The 15,074-nt window shown below is 37.9% G+C and overlaps 1 protein-coding gene across 1 annotated transcript in view; it reads right to left on the bottom strand.

Annotated features, from left to right (window-relative positions):
- Positions 1–15,074, bottom strand: part of LOC306887033 (serine/threonine-protein kinase Nek11-like) — an 83,608-nt gene that overhangs the window by 39,399 nt on the left and 29,135 nt on the right. The window contains exons 9-13 of the mRNA XM_079444497.1: positions 14,932–15,017; positions 10,460–10,579; positions 8,001–8,094; positions 7,760–7,889; positions 1,437–1,576 (exon numbers count right to left, since the gene is read on the bottom strand). Coding sequence (XP_079300623.1) covers positions 1,437–1,576; positions 7,760–7,889; positions 8,001–8,094; positions 10,460–10,579; positions 14,932–15,017 — 570 coding nt within the window. The remainder of the gene's footprint in view (positions 1–1,436; positions 1,577–7,759; positions 7,890–8,000; positions 8,095–10,459; positions 10,580–14,931; positions 15,018–15,074) is intronic.

Raw genomic sequence — 15,074 nt, 5'->3', positions numbered from 1 at the left:
CTTGGCGTCATGGTCGCCATCGCATAACGGTGACTCGGGCCTGTGTATCAGCCCTGAACCATTGGAGGGAACTCCTCTGGCTGAAGCGAGGTGTGATCTTAGACATGGCACACAGAAGGAAGATTGTCATGTCAGACGTTTCCAACAAGGGTTGGGGAGCACTGTGCGAGGGCAAGCCGACCTTCGGTCTTTTAGTCGGGTCTGCACATCAAATGCCTAAGATGCTAGCAGTGTGCCGTGCCTGTCAATTTTTCCTGCTGGACATAAGGGGGCGGCCTCGTCTCGAAGCACGCTGGCGGAAGACCTTCTTGTTTGGGCTCAGACCAATCTGCGCTCACTGAAGGCGACGCATGTGCCGGGCAAAATGAAACAAGAAGCGGACATTTTGTTGAGGTACAACGTCTCCTCAGAGGAATGGACGCTCCACCTGCTCATGGTTCAGAAAATCTGGGAAGTCTTTGGCAGAGCTCGAGTAGACCTCTTCGCCTCCGAAGACAACTCTCATTGTCCAATCTATTTCACAAAGAGCATGAATGCTCTATGCATTCCCTCCAATCGCTCTGCTACTGCAGGTACTCAGATGAGTCAGGGAATGACAGCACAGGCTTCTTCTAATAGCCCCCCTCTGGAGGTACCAGCCATAGGTGTCGGAGTTATTCCAGCTGCTCGAAGCAGCCCCATGGCCCATCCCCTTGAGACGGGACCTCCTCTCTCAAGCGAACGGCACGCTGTGGCATCCACGGCCCGAGTTATGGGCCCTGCATGTGTGACCGCTCAACGGGAGCCTTTCGACCTCCCAAAGCGTGTCTTAAACACTATGGCAGAAGCTAGAGCCCCGTCTACCAGACGCCTCTATGCTCTGAAATGGTCCATTTTCTCGGCTTGATGTCAAGACCACGACTTAGATCCGGTCACCTCTGAGGTATCAGTGGTTCTTTCGTTTCTGCAGGAGATGCTGGATAAACAACTTCTGCTTAGTTTGCCGCCTCCGGCTAGTTAAGCAGTCTTAGGGGTTCACTTGACCAACATTGCCGCTTGTATAGCCAGAGGCCCCGCCCATTTTGGCGGGCTATGGTGGGCTGCATAGCCATAGGCTCACTTAGCGCCGCTGCCGAGCCATTGGTTTGATTTTATAGCACTGCACAAACCAATGGATGTGCAGTTTCACTGCGTTATTGAAAAGGCTTCAGTTGAAGAGGAAAAAAGAGTTTTTCCCATACAGCGTCTTACGACAGTCCTCGTTCCCATATCTTAGGGAACCGAGGTTACGATAGTAAACGAGTAAATTTTTTGCTCTGCTGACAGAGAGATAAACTCTAATTACAGTGTGTACAAGATTGAGTCAGCACAGAGTTAAATCTTCATTAAATGTAAATATCACACAGTCACACAGCTGATTGACAAGAGCTTCTCTCAGGCGGCGGATCTCTCCTCACCTGTCCACATGTCTGACAGGAAGGGTCTGTGGGGAGATTATCCTCTGAGTCTTCCTCTCCATCTGAATCTTCCTCCGAGCATGACTCAAATTCATCCACGGAGTAAAATGCCTCCGCCATCTGAGGATCCTCAGGGATTGCTGAAATGATCAAAAAATAGCAACTATTTAACCGATACTCTGAATTATTGAGCAATGTTTTGATATGACAGGTAGCCTCTATCATTAACACTTTACATTTTCTACTTGATAACACTGAGACAATGAGAATGGATCTGTGCCAGTTTCATCGCTGAAACAGACCATCAGAATACCTCTACACTGAACACATGTGAACAAATGAACAATGACAACCTCTATCACACACACACACACACACACACGGGTTGCTGGGCCTGTGACCAAGATGATTACACAATTTCATGCCTGTAATTCTATTAGACAGCTGCCAGCGACTGGACCTTCACAACTGGAGACACAAAGATGACAGAAGAGATGGAGGGAGCGAGAGCAGGGTGTTAGACTGTACTTTACTCTGAGGGATTTCCCATTCACCATCTCAACAGTTTCATTTTCTTTTGTAGCGCTCTCCACCTGAGAACTATCCTGCGGTTTGAAAGAGTACAGTAATGCGTCAGCATGTACAGGGCCGCTGCTGGCCAAATAGGGGCCCTGAGCAGGATTGTATTGTTGTGCCCCCCCTCCCTCAAATATTATGGAAGTAAAAAAGACAACAACAAAAAAACACCTACTATAGGGGTCAAAATAGAACTTGAAATAAAATATGAAAGTAAATAAATAAATTTGAATTAAATTGTATTATTTACTAATTACTATTATAGCTCTATACAGTTACCTTTGGCTATTATTTTATTAATAAAGTTGTCTGATTGATTTTATGGTCTCAAGCATTCAGAAATCACACAAAAGAAAATTAAGCAGTTTTACTATGATAAAACCATGGTTAATTTTTGTAAGGGATGTGACGTCCACATGTTTTTTGTTGAAGAAATTATAGAGGCTGTGTCATCTATAACAAAAAGGTGGCCAGAAATGAAAGATTAAGTGGATATTTCAATTAAATGTTTGGTCAATAGCCTATTAAACAAGGATATGATTGTCCTGTAAGTGTAACAGCAGTAACTACCACGCCTTTGGTGCCCTTTACAGGCATTTATAACATGTAATGTTGAAAAAAACCAAGAAAAACAATAGACACCATCACAAAATTTGTAATGGTTATAATGGGACTTGTACTGGTTATAATGGAAACATTATGGACTCTGTTGGTCTCTACTGGTAATTGGTCACCTTCTATTGGTGGCTTGTTAAAACCAATAAATCCTAATGGAATATGTACCAAAACACACTATAGAAAACTTAAAAAATTTAAGTCATTTTAAAGGCTGTTGTTGGCTTAGATTTGTTTTTATAACCACTAAAAAATATTATCTTAATACTTATAATACTAAATATTTAATATTAATAATAAATGTACTTTGTCTATTATTATTTGAAGTAACAAAACCATGGTTAATTTGCGGTTCCCATGGCTACAAGAACCATGTTTTTTTTCAAGCACCATGCTCTATTTTTCAGTCCTGTCTAAACTAGTAAATTGCTGCACCCCAATGAAATTGCAACCTGCAACTTAGAATTAAAGAAAAGAGCCCTGGGAGCACATTTACAACACTACAGCTCTGTTTTATCCAGTAAAGAGCAGAAAGAGCATTCTACCTCATCACTGTCACTGTGCAGGAAGCTTCTGCGATTCAGCTCAGTCATTTCAAATGATCATTTGTTCAGGCCTCAGTCCTGCCTCATTGACTCTGCTTATGTCTGTTTTACACAAAAACGTCATCACAAAAAGTGTGGCCTTTGAATATTTCTGTACTTAAGGAACTTTAGGTGAACTTTTCCAGGGATTGTAGAAGTTTGTATTTCTTTACATTATCATTTAAAAATTGTTTTTAATATTTTTATTCAGCAAAGCTGCATTTATCAAAAGTGACAGTAAAGAATTGTTCTTTTTTTTTGTTTTCAAATAAATGCTGTTCTTCTGAACTTTCTATTCAAAGGAAAAAGGCATTAGGTAGCACAACTATTTTCAGCATTGATGATTGATAATAATGGTTCCAGATTGGCATATTACAATGATTTCTGGAGGATCATGTGACACTGAAGGCTGGAGTAATGATGCTAAAATTCAGCTTTGCCATCACAGGAAAAAAACTGTAAAATAGAAAACAGTTATTTTAAATTGTAATTATATTTCACAACATGTTTTTACTATATTTTTGATCAAATAAAGCCTTGGTAGTGTACGTTGAAAGGGTTTCGATCAAGCACAGGTCAGGTTTTGTGTAGCAGCATTTACATATCAGACTTGCCACTTATTGTACCATTTTTCAAGATACAAGACACAAAAGTTAAATCTTTTGTGAAACATTTGGCACTATGGTAAAACCTCACATTTCAGATTGTTCTAAAGTAGAGGACTGTGGGTCATCCAAGGCTAATTCTAGGTTAAATCCTTATTTTACTTTTAGAATCAATTAAAATGCGACTGTGCTGCAAACCCAACTGCCCCACGGGGATAATAAAGTTGTCTACTACTACTAAAATGTGTTTTAAATGGCGATAAATGAAAAGCCTTACGGATGACAGTCTGCATTTTTCAGAGAACCCTCCATTCCTAACTTTATTGATTCCAATTAGCGATACTAATGACACACTGAGATATTTAACAACGATTAAACAATCATTAGCTGTTTTCTTGCCATTTACTTTATGCTCTCTTAATCAAATACTGAAAGCACTTAAGAGTCCCAGCCTTGGGGTCAAGGTTTCCTAATAGTGCCCCAGCAAATGACCCTTATACATTTTGTGCCTGAAGCTAACTTTAAAAGATGAATTATAATCTTGCATTTTAAAAAAAGGCCACAAATGTTCATAAATATACAACAACAAAGAAGTTTATAAAAGATATTATATTAATGCACCCATCCATACAGACAGATACATGTATTCAGTATTTGATTAAGGCCTCTTGTGGCTTATTGCCTTATAAAACCATTGTTTCATTTGATGCAATACTCTATTATACATACTCAGTCTACAGTACTAATTAATAATAATAGTAGTGATGTGTGCATACAAACGAAAGAGCCAGTTACAGAATGGAGACAATTACGCTGACAAGGCTTGCACAAAATGTGCTTATTGTCAGAGTTTATTCATTTGAACGGCATCTTTCCAAGGCACAGAAGTCCCTTGTGTAGTCATTATGATTTAACTGCAGATATGAGCAGAAACTATGAACTCTCAAAATGACAGGAGCAGTAAAACAATGATGTCTGAATAAATATTCCATCCCAGAAGAGCATTTACCTTTATTTATGATGTAGAAGAGTTAACCTGCTCAGTGTATCTGCTGGGCGACTCTAAGTAAACGATCCAAAACATGCACATTTTAGCATTAATTATGTATTATTCATTCGCTGAGTTTCCTTGCCTCCGAGATAACTTGAATCATGAGGTTTTATGGAAGCTAAATAATAAATACATTAGCTAAATTTAAGAACAAGAGATTTGACTCCATTAATTCCAAACCCAGCAGCAATGCATCACTTCTTTAATTTGTAATAATACAGATTCACATACTTACACATGAGCTTTGCTGCACGCTTTTCTTTCCCACATATTCCCACTTACAATACAGTAATATTTCAGATTCACGGTGATTGCACCCCTGGCGTCTTCTAACGATAAATCACACCGTGTGGATTCTCCCTGAGTCGTCTAAGAGCGCAGCTGTGGCTCTGCACTCGTTTAAAACATCTAATTTACAGAGGAATCTAAAGTGATTAGTCGGGAACTGATAGATAACCTCTCAGGACTTCCTGAAAACACGTCTCTGAGATTTATCATCATGATACCAAAACCCGATTAAGGAGGCGTTTTGGCCATAACTTATCTTTCCCTTGATGAATATTATGACACTGGTAAAAGAATGAGTCACCGAAAACCAGTTCACCAGATCACACTCTGCACATATTCACAGTCAATGCAAAATTACAGACATGTCAAAAATCTGGTTATCGGCCTCCACACAAATATTAACTTAAGCCAATTGTATTATTTAGCAATGATGCAAATGAGCACCAGAAAATGACAGGTCATCCTAAACAAATATGCCAACTTAAATACAAACGTACGAACATAATCATATACAGTGGCCCTAAAAAAATATTTGGACACTTTTGGATACATTTAAAAATGTCTGAACGTCATTGCATTAGATAATAATATATTAACCAAGTGGCATCTGCAAACCAATGATGCTGTAGAGAAACTATTTTCAAAACTAACTGCACTTTCCCGAGTCATTTTTTGCATAAACAAACTTGTGTCAAGGGCTGCCTCCGAAACCTCAAGCATCTGTTGTACTGCCCATCAGCTAATGACTCAACAGGCAGTGACACCTAGAAACTGATTTCCAAGGCACCATAGTTCATTTAGACACAAGCAAGAATTTAAAGACTACAATGCTTATTTTAACTGGAACTGGAAGCAAAATGATAACTGGATATTTATGAATTAATTAACTTGATTTAATCGTTCCAATTTTATACTTGCCACCAGTTGGCGAACCACATGCACATGGTTGTGGGATAACATTTAAGCTGTTTTCAAAAACAGGTTGTGACAAAAATATTGCATTTGGATGCATCTTGACGCCTTCCCTCCTCCTTATACTGCAATCTTTTTCAGGTTTAGGACACAACCAATCATTTTAGTGGATGCATGAAGTTAGTTTCTCTCAGTTTCACACATTTTCCTAGCAGAGCAACCACACTTGTAGATAATCAAAAGATAATATTTGGACATGTTCCACTAAGATTAAAACAATAAATTGTACAAATCTACTGTAGCTAAAAGTGATATGCAAATAGTAAATATAATTTAAAAACATTTGTTCAAAAGTTTGAGGTCAATAAGTTTTTTGTGCTAACGCATGCATTTACTTGATCAAAAATACAATAAAAACAGTAATGTTGTCAAATACTATTGCAATTTAAAATAACTTTTTTTTTTTATATATATATATTTTAGAATCTAATTCATTCCAGTGATGGCAAAGCTGACTTTTTATTGCTCATTGCTCCAGTGTCACATAATTCTAAACTATTTTGCAGATTTGGTGCTCAAGGAACATTTCTAAAGTTGAATGCTAAAACAGTTACTGCTTAATGTTTTTGTGAAAATCATGATACATTGGTTTCAAAATTCTTTGATGAAAAGAAAAGTTAAAAAGAACATGTTTTGTAACATTATAAATGCATTTATTTAATACATCCTTGCTGAATAAATATTAAAATGAATATACCAACATGTAATTTAGGATTAGCATCTATTTTTCGCATTGTAAATATATTCCAAGAAAACTTTTTTTCCCCTCTTCTATCTGTTGACAGTGGCGCTCATATAGTCCGTATTCATGAGTACACACTACAGTACGTTGTCCCTGATCTGGATAAATGTGGGATCTGGATAAATCACCATATTTGTGGAAAACATTCACAGGCTTGGGTTCTGAGGTCCTGCCTTCAATAAGGGATGAAAATAACCGCTCATTTCTTAGTTTCCTTACCATTTGTTCATAAAGGCAGGCAACTTCTGCTCTGATAAATCTGTGTGGTAGAACATCGTTAAAAACTTCTAGGAATCATTTGACTTTCAAATTGAAATGGAATATTGTTTTTTTTTTCCCCAATCTTGTGTGTGTGCCTGACAGTGCAATGTAATACTCATGGCACCTCGCTCTGTTCTGGGATCTGTTGTTTGTTAAACCATGGAGAAAGAGGCACTGGAGCGCCAAGCACGCAATGAATTTGAATGAAGATGTAGAAAAAGAGAAAGTCATTTCTGATGGAAAGTTAAACTTTCTGATTTGGAAGAGATGGGTAGAATTTCATCAGACACACATTTCGTGATAGACTTTAAAAAGCAAGAGAAAGGTACCAGGGGAGCTAGGTTTCAAAATGATTTGTTTAATTTACATTATGAAAGTTTAATTAAACAATGTGTTGGAAAAAAAACAAAACTCTCTTTTCTAACTGTAGGGCTTTTCATGGCACACTTAACCCTGGGTTATGGTCTTACTAGGCCAAGGCCCTGACAAATTCAATGTTTCACTCTTATAATTCTGAAAGAGGGTTAAGAGATGCTTTTGACCCTGGGTTATAGATTTTGTCAGCCAAGGTGTGTCAACCCAGACCTACAATTTACCCCATCTGAGCTTCAGTTATAAATACCACTCACCATGGTCTTTTGACACAGACTTGCACATCTTATCAGAGTTTTGAGAAATGCTTCCTGACAGTTCGGAATTTCTGTTTGGTGTCTCACTCTGAATCGTTTGAGTCTGGTTAACTGCTTCTTCGGTTCTCACCTTTGGAAAAGACATAAAAACAGCACTGCTTTTATCTCATATTTATATCACTATAAAATGCTAAAATGTCTGGATAATGCATAATATCTGGCAGGAATATTATCAACATACCTTTAAAACATCCACACTAACTTTCTGAAAATTCTTGGACTTGTACTCTTGCATGCGCAGGTGGTTTTCTTGATATTTTTCCTCCACAATTTGCCTAGAGTTAAGACAAAACTTGCATTTAGGTTTAGACTCACACAAACCGTATGTAAAGGATCTGAAGAAATGTAGCATTACATAACTTGCTTGCCAGTGTATCCTCTGGAGTGAATGGGTGCCGTCAGAATAAGAGTTAAAACAGCGGATAAAAACATTACAATAATCCACAAGTAATTCACATGACTCCAGTCCATCCTGTCCATGTCATCTGAAGTGAAATGCTGTGTGTTTGTAAGAAACAAATCTATCACTAAGACGTGTTCAACTTCAATCCGTCTTTAGCCAAATACCACTCTATGATACAGTAGGGAAAATAATTATTTGATCCCCTGATGATTTTGTTTGACAGAATATCAAACAAAAAATCCAGAAAAAAAGCAGCATACAAATGTTAAAAAAAGATTTACATTTTAGTAAGTCAAATAAGTATTTGATCCCCTACCAACCAGCAGGAATTTTGGCTCCCACAGATTGGTTATGTGCACATGTGGAACACTAATTTCAGCTTGTTGTGTGTATAAAAGACGCCTGTCCATAGAATCTGTATCTTTCATTCCAACCTCTCCACTACTATGGGCAAGACCAAAGAGCTGTCAAAGGACATCAGGGACAAGATTGTAGACCTGCACAAGGCTGGAATGGACTACAAGACCATCAGCAAGAAGCCTGGTGAGAAGGAGACAACCGTTGGTGCGATTATTCGGAAATGGAAGAAATACAAAACAACCATCAATCGCTCTCAGTCTGGAGCTCCATGCAAGATCTCACCTCATGGGGTAAGGATGGACATGAGAAAGGTGAGGGATCAGCCCAGAACTACACGGAAGGAGCTTGTTAATGATCTCAAGGCAGATGGGACCACAGTCACCAAGCAAACCATTGGTAACACGCTACACCGCAATGGACTAAAATCCTGCAGCTCCTGCAAGGTCCCCCTGCTCAAGACAGCACATGTACAGGCCCTGCCAATGAACATTTAAATGATTCAGAGAAGGCTTGGGAGAATGTACTGTGGTCAGATGAGACAAAAATTGAGCTCTTTGGCATCAACTCAACTCTTTGTGTTTGTAGGAAGAGAAACGCTGACTATCACCCCAAGAACACCATCCCTACAGTCAAACACGGAGGTGGAAACATCATGCTTTGGGGCTGTTTCTCTGCTAAGGGGACAGGACGACTTCACCGCATTGAGGGGCCAATGGACGGGGCCATGTACCATAAAATATTAGATGAGAACCTCCTTTCCTCAGCCAGAACACTGAAGATGGGTCGTGGATGGGTCTTCCAGCATGACAATGACCCAAAACATACCGCCAAGGCAACAAAGGAGTGGCTCAAGAAGAAGAACATTCAGGTCACGGAGTGGCCTAGCCAGTCTCCAGGCCTTAATCCCATAGAAAATCTGCAGAGGGAGCTGAAACTTCGAGTTTCCAAGAGACAGTCAAGAAACCTTAATAATTTAGAGAGGATCTGAAAAGAGGAGTGGGACAAAAACCCTCCTGAGATGTGTGCAAACCTGGTGACAAAGTTTTTTAAGTGGGCAAACTTACAAAATCAGCAGGGGATCAAATAATTATTTTCCCTACTGTATATAATATAGCTTTCTCCAGTGAAAAAGTCCATCCCCTGTTGCCCCTCACATCATAATCCACTGACAAATCTCTTTAGAACTGTTTTCGCTTGTAAGCAGGGCTTGATCTGCCCATAATTTTCTCCTGATTCAGACAAGACAATGTTCTCACTGGAGAGATTATACATATACATATTATGGATATGTAAAAATGTCTTGATCTTTATTTCAAAACATGCACCTTGTAGCTGCTTGACATGTTAATTGATGGACTGGAGTCATGTGGATTACTTGTGGAATATTGTGATGTTTTTATCAGCTGTTTTGACTCTCATTCTGACGGCACCCATTGATTCGCAGCAGAGGACCCATTGGTGACCAAGTAATGTAATGCTAAATTTCTCCAAATTTGCCCTGAAGAAGAAATAAACTCATCTACATATGAATATTTTCTGTTCTGTAGAAGACTAAATGTAATACAGGTTTAGAACAATGTGAGGGTAGAAAATAATGACAGAATAACAAACATTAAGAAGTACCGGTAATACAGTGTAATAATATGCATAATATATCAGTATGGTTTTGAGTGTGGCATATTAGCCATCATTGACTGTTCCTATTCTATCAGTGTAACACAAAGAATCAGAGCTGACGTGAGGCACACTGCCAAAAATCCTTGCACCATGAAAACAGAAAAGCCTTGACACTCATGCTAACTTTATGGAATATGAACTGCGAGTCACATTTAATTAACATTCAGTGTGACACGGTCAGCGCAATGAACATCACTCACTTCAGCTTTCTTGCTTTCTCATCTGCTGCTTGGAGTTTCCGGAGCCGCATGCGTTCTCTCGGGCTCATTTTCTGCACCTCTGATCTCTCCCGCAGTGTCTGTAGATGTACCTTCTTCTGCCTGTGGGGTTCAAGGACTACATTTACTGAAATGACTAATGACTACTCCTTTGCTTTACAGACATTGTTTGAACTGTGTGATCAGAGCTGATGTGATGAAGTTGTTGATGTTCATGAATTTGCCATTGGGGTTTATTAGTCAGCATATATTAGTTTACTATTAATCAAAAATGTGAAAAAGGAACAAGAAAAAGAGAATGTGTGTCCATATTTTTGACTAGCAGTGCATTTATAATTAATGAAAATCTAGAAATAGGGCATTTTATTTGAAGTTAGGATTTAATACAACAACAACAAAAAGAGTAGAATCCAAACAAGGAAAAGTATATCATTAGGTTATTCATGAGAACTTGTGTGAGACAGCTTCAGATGCTTTGTGTGCAGTCTTTGGACACCAAGCATACTAGAATGGCATTTGAACAAGCTAATGAGCAAAAGGTTCAGTCAGACTTCTCAGTTCAAATCAAGGCTGCAGATATCCTCATGCATATAACTCAGCTTTATGCCTCATGGTGAAGGCAGACAAAAAGGTATAAAAGGAACTCACTAATTTTACTGTAAAACAAATATGTCCAACAACTTTACCTACCATTTGTTTTTAAAATAGCCATATTTAAACTTTGAAATGAAGCAAATAATCACTCTAATGTTCTTAACACAAACATATAGCATTTCATTTGAATATTTCAAAATATTATTAAAATTATGATGTGCATTATCACATACTACCTATAAAACCATGTTCTCATACTGTACAATAACAGATCAATACGTCATGAATACTTCAGTATTGAATATTCAAATAAATTACACTTAAAAAGACATGAATAACTCATTGAATGAATATAATTAGAATACTATATAATAAAATAAATAAAATGTAAATATTATTATATTTTAATATACAATCCGAATTCTGGAAATGTTGGGACATTTTTTAAATTTGAATAAAATGATAACTAAAAGACTTTCAAATCACATGAGCCAATATTTTATTCACAATAGAACATAGAGAACATAAATGTTTACACTGAGAAATTTTAAACTTTTATCCACTAATTGAGCTAATTTCAAATTTGATGTCTGCTACAGGTCTCAAAAAAGTTGGCACGGGGGCAACAAAGGACTGAAAAAGCAATACATTTTGAAAAGATTCAGCTGGGAGAACATCTAGCAACTAATTAAGTTGATTGACATCAGCTCTGTAACATGATTAGCTATAAAAGGGATGTCTTAGAGAGGCAGAGTCTCTCAGAAGTAAAGATGGGCAGAGGCTCTCCAATCTGTGAAAGAGTGTGTAAAATGATCATGGAATATTTTAAAAACAACGTTCCTCAACATCAAATTGCAAAGGCTTTGCAAACCTCATCATCTACGGTGCAAAACATCATCAAAAGATTCAGAGAAACTGGAGAAATCTCTGTGCGTAAGGGACAAGGCCAAAGACCTTTGTTGGATGCCCATGGTCTTCGGGCCTTCAGATGTTACTGCATCACTCATCGGCATGATTCTGTCATTGACATTATTAAATGAATGGGTCCAGGAATACTTCCAGAAACCACTGTCAGTAAACACAATCCACCGTGTCAACTATAGATGCCAACTAAAGCTCTATCATGCAAAAAGGAAGCCATGTGTGAACATGGTCCAGAAGCGTTGTCGTGTCCTGTGGGCCAAAGCTAATTTAAAATTAATTTTTTCAAAGTGGAAAAGTGTTCTATGGTCAGACGAGTCCAAATTTGATATTCTTGTTGGAAATCACAGACACTGTGTCCTCTGGGCTAAAGAGGAGGGAGACCTTCCAGCATGTTATCAGCGTTCAGTTCAAAAGCCAGCGTCTCTGATGGTATGGGGGTGCATAAGTGCATATGGTATGGGCAGCTTGCATGTTTTGGAAGGCACTATGAATGCTGAAAAGTATATAAAGGTTTTAGAGCAACATATGCTTCCCCCCAGATGACGTCTATTTCAGGGAAGGCCTTGTGTATTTCAGCAGGACAATGCAAAATACCACATACTGCAGCTATTATAACAGCATGGCTTCGTAGTAGAGGAGTCCGGGTGCTGAATTGGCCTGGATGCAGTCCAGATCTTTCACCTATAGAGAACATTTGGCGATTCATTAAACAAAAAATACGTCAAAGAAGACCACAAACTCTTCAACAGTTGGAAACATATAAAACTCCAGAAACTCATAACCTCGATGCCCAGACGTCTTCAAACTGTTTTGAAAAGAAGAGGAGATGCTACACCATGGTAAACATTCCCCTGTCCCAACTATTTTGAGACCTGTAGCAGGCATCAAATTTGAAATGAACTCATTTTGTGCATAAAATTGTAAAGTTTCTGAGTTTAAACATTTGTTATGTTATCCATGTTCTATTGTGAATAAAATATTGGCTCATGAGATTTGAAATTATTTTAGTTTTCATTTTATTCAAAAAAAACGTTCCATCATTTCCAGAATTCGGGTTGTAATATAATATAATATAATTAGGGATGTAACGTATGAAAATTTTTTATCACGATTATAGTGACCAAAATTATCATGGTTATCAGTATTATCACGGTATTGTTAAAATGTGCTGAAGATGTTCAAAAAGTACAGATGTTCAAAAAGTCTCTATTTTTACACTTGAAAATAAAGACTTTGGGAAAGAGTGTATTCCCAAAAATACATCAACACATAGACTTTCCAACAAGGGGAAAAAATACCCTGGACTTTGTTTACACCACCCAGAGAGGCGCTTACAAGGCCCTCCCCCTACCCCACCTCGGAGCCTCAGACCACATCACTGTCATGCTAATGCCTGCATACAGACCGCTCGTTAAAAGTTTCATATAAAAGGCAAACCTCACATTTCAGCCATTAAATAAATAAAAGGGGTAAGTCAAAATGATAATTGATTAATAAATTATTATATGTATTTTATCTGCTCCATAAATAATTCTAGATAGATGTAAGTAAATGTAAGTCTCTGTACATCCACTCACTGACAGTAGGTGGTGCTTTATACGGAAAAGCTGAATTACAGCTGTTTCCCGTGAACTCCGTGCACAAAGCAGTATTGCGATTAAGAACGCTTCCTTTAGATATTACATGGAGCGAAGATGAAAACAAAATGCATCGAATCGTTTCTGAAGACGGCCAGAACCTTCAGAGGTACATTCATATAATTAATTAATTTATATATTTATTTGTATAATTCCCTTAGCACTCTTTTAAAACCTCCCAGCTCTTCCGCCCTATTTTCACTCAAAACTACTCTGCACGCTGTGCGCAAGTGAGACTGTTACTTAAACTCTGCTGGATAGTATTTATTTATCATGAGTTGTTCAGATTGCGGTAATCAAATACGGTTTTATTGATAATTAATATATGAAATGGTAATACTAACCGTGGGGAATTTTATCATGATTTATCGTCAAACCGGTAATCGTTACATCCCTAAATATAATATAATATATGTCTGAAATAAGTATCTTATGCCCACCAAGGCTGCATTTATTTGATCAAACATACAGTAAAAGCAGTAATATTGTGAATATTAGTCAAATTTAAGCATTATATAATATTTTAAAAAGTAATTTATTCCTGTGATGGTAAAGCCGAATTTTCAGCAGCCAGTCTTACTCCAGTCTTCAGCGTCACATGATGTTTCAGAAATCAGTCTAATATGCTGACTTGGAGCTCCAGAAACATTGCTTAGCACAGTATTATCAATGTTGAAAACAACTGTGTTGCTTACTATTTTTGTATTTAGAATATATAGTTTTATTTCAGGAATCTTTGATGAATAGAAAATTCAAAAGAACAACATCTATGTGAAATAGCAATGTTTTTTAACATTATAAATGTTTTACTGTCACTTTTGATTCCTTGCTGAATAAAAGAATGAACTTATAAACGGTAGTGTACAAAAACTTTTTCAGTTTTGCTACCTATTTTGTCCCCGTACACAAGAATCAATGAACTGCGGTAGATAGATCTTGCTATGCACTGTTGGCTTTAACATTGCATAGATTTTCACTAGGTCATAGCTAATTATGATTAGCATATAACTTTTTAATTAGCATGGAAAGCGATGACTGAATTAATGAAAGTCTGCTGCTCATAGACTGCCACCTGATTAACATGTTCCATACACTGGGTACACAGCAACAGAGCTACATACATATTTGTAGGTCCCCCCAACAAGGCAATGTGAAAATGACAAAAAAAAAAAAGCACAAAAACAGTCAACAATCCCTGGTGTAGATAGTGTCATGCATTTCTCAGCTGACAGCGTGACTGCAGGAACAGAGAAGTGCGACTGCCTGTAAAATATCTCTCTCTCTGAATCCACAACTTACAGTGCTCTCAGGATCTGCGACACGTCTCTCTCTCCCCCCATCGACTTGTCTTGAAGCGTCAGGGTAAAAAACTTGTGTTTCATGCTCTGCGGTGTGAAAAATATCAAAAGAGATCAGTTAATGCTGTTCTCTGAGGCCTCGTA

The sequence above is a fragment of the Barbus barbus genome (assembly GCF_936440315.1).
Source record: "Barbus barbus genome assembly, chromosome: 21".
Taxonomy (NCBI): Eukaryota; Metazoa; Chordata; class Actinopteri; order Cypriniformes; family Cyprinidae; genus Barbus; species Barbus barbus.
Note: the sequence above shows the minus strand (reverse complement) of the source record. Positions and strands in the feature narration are given on the sequence as shown.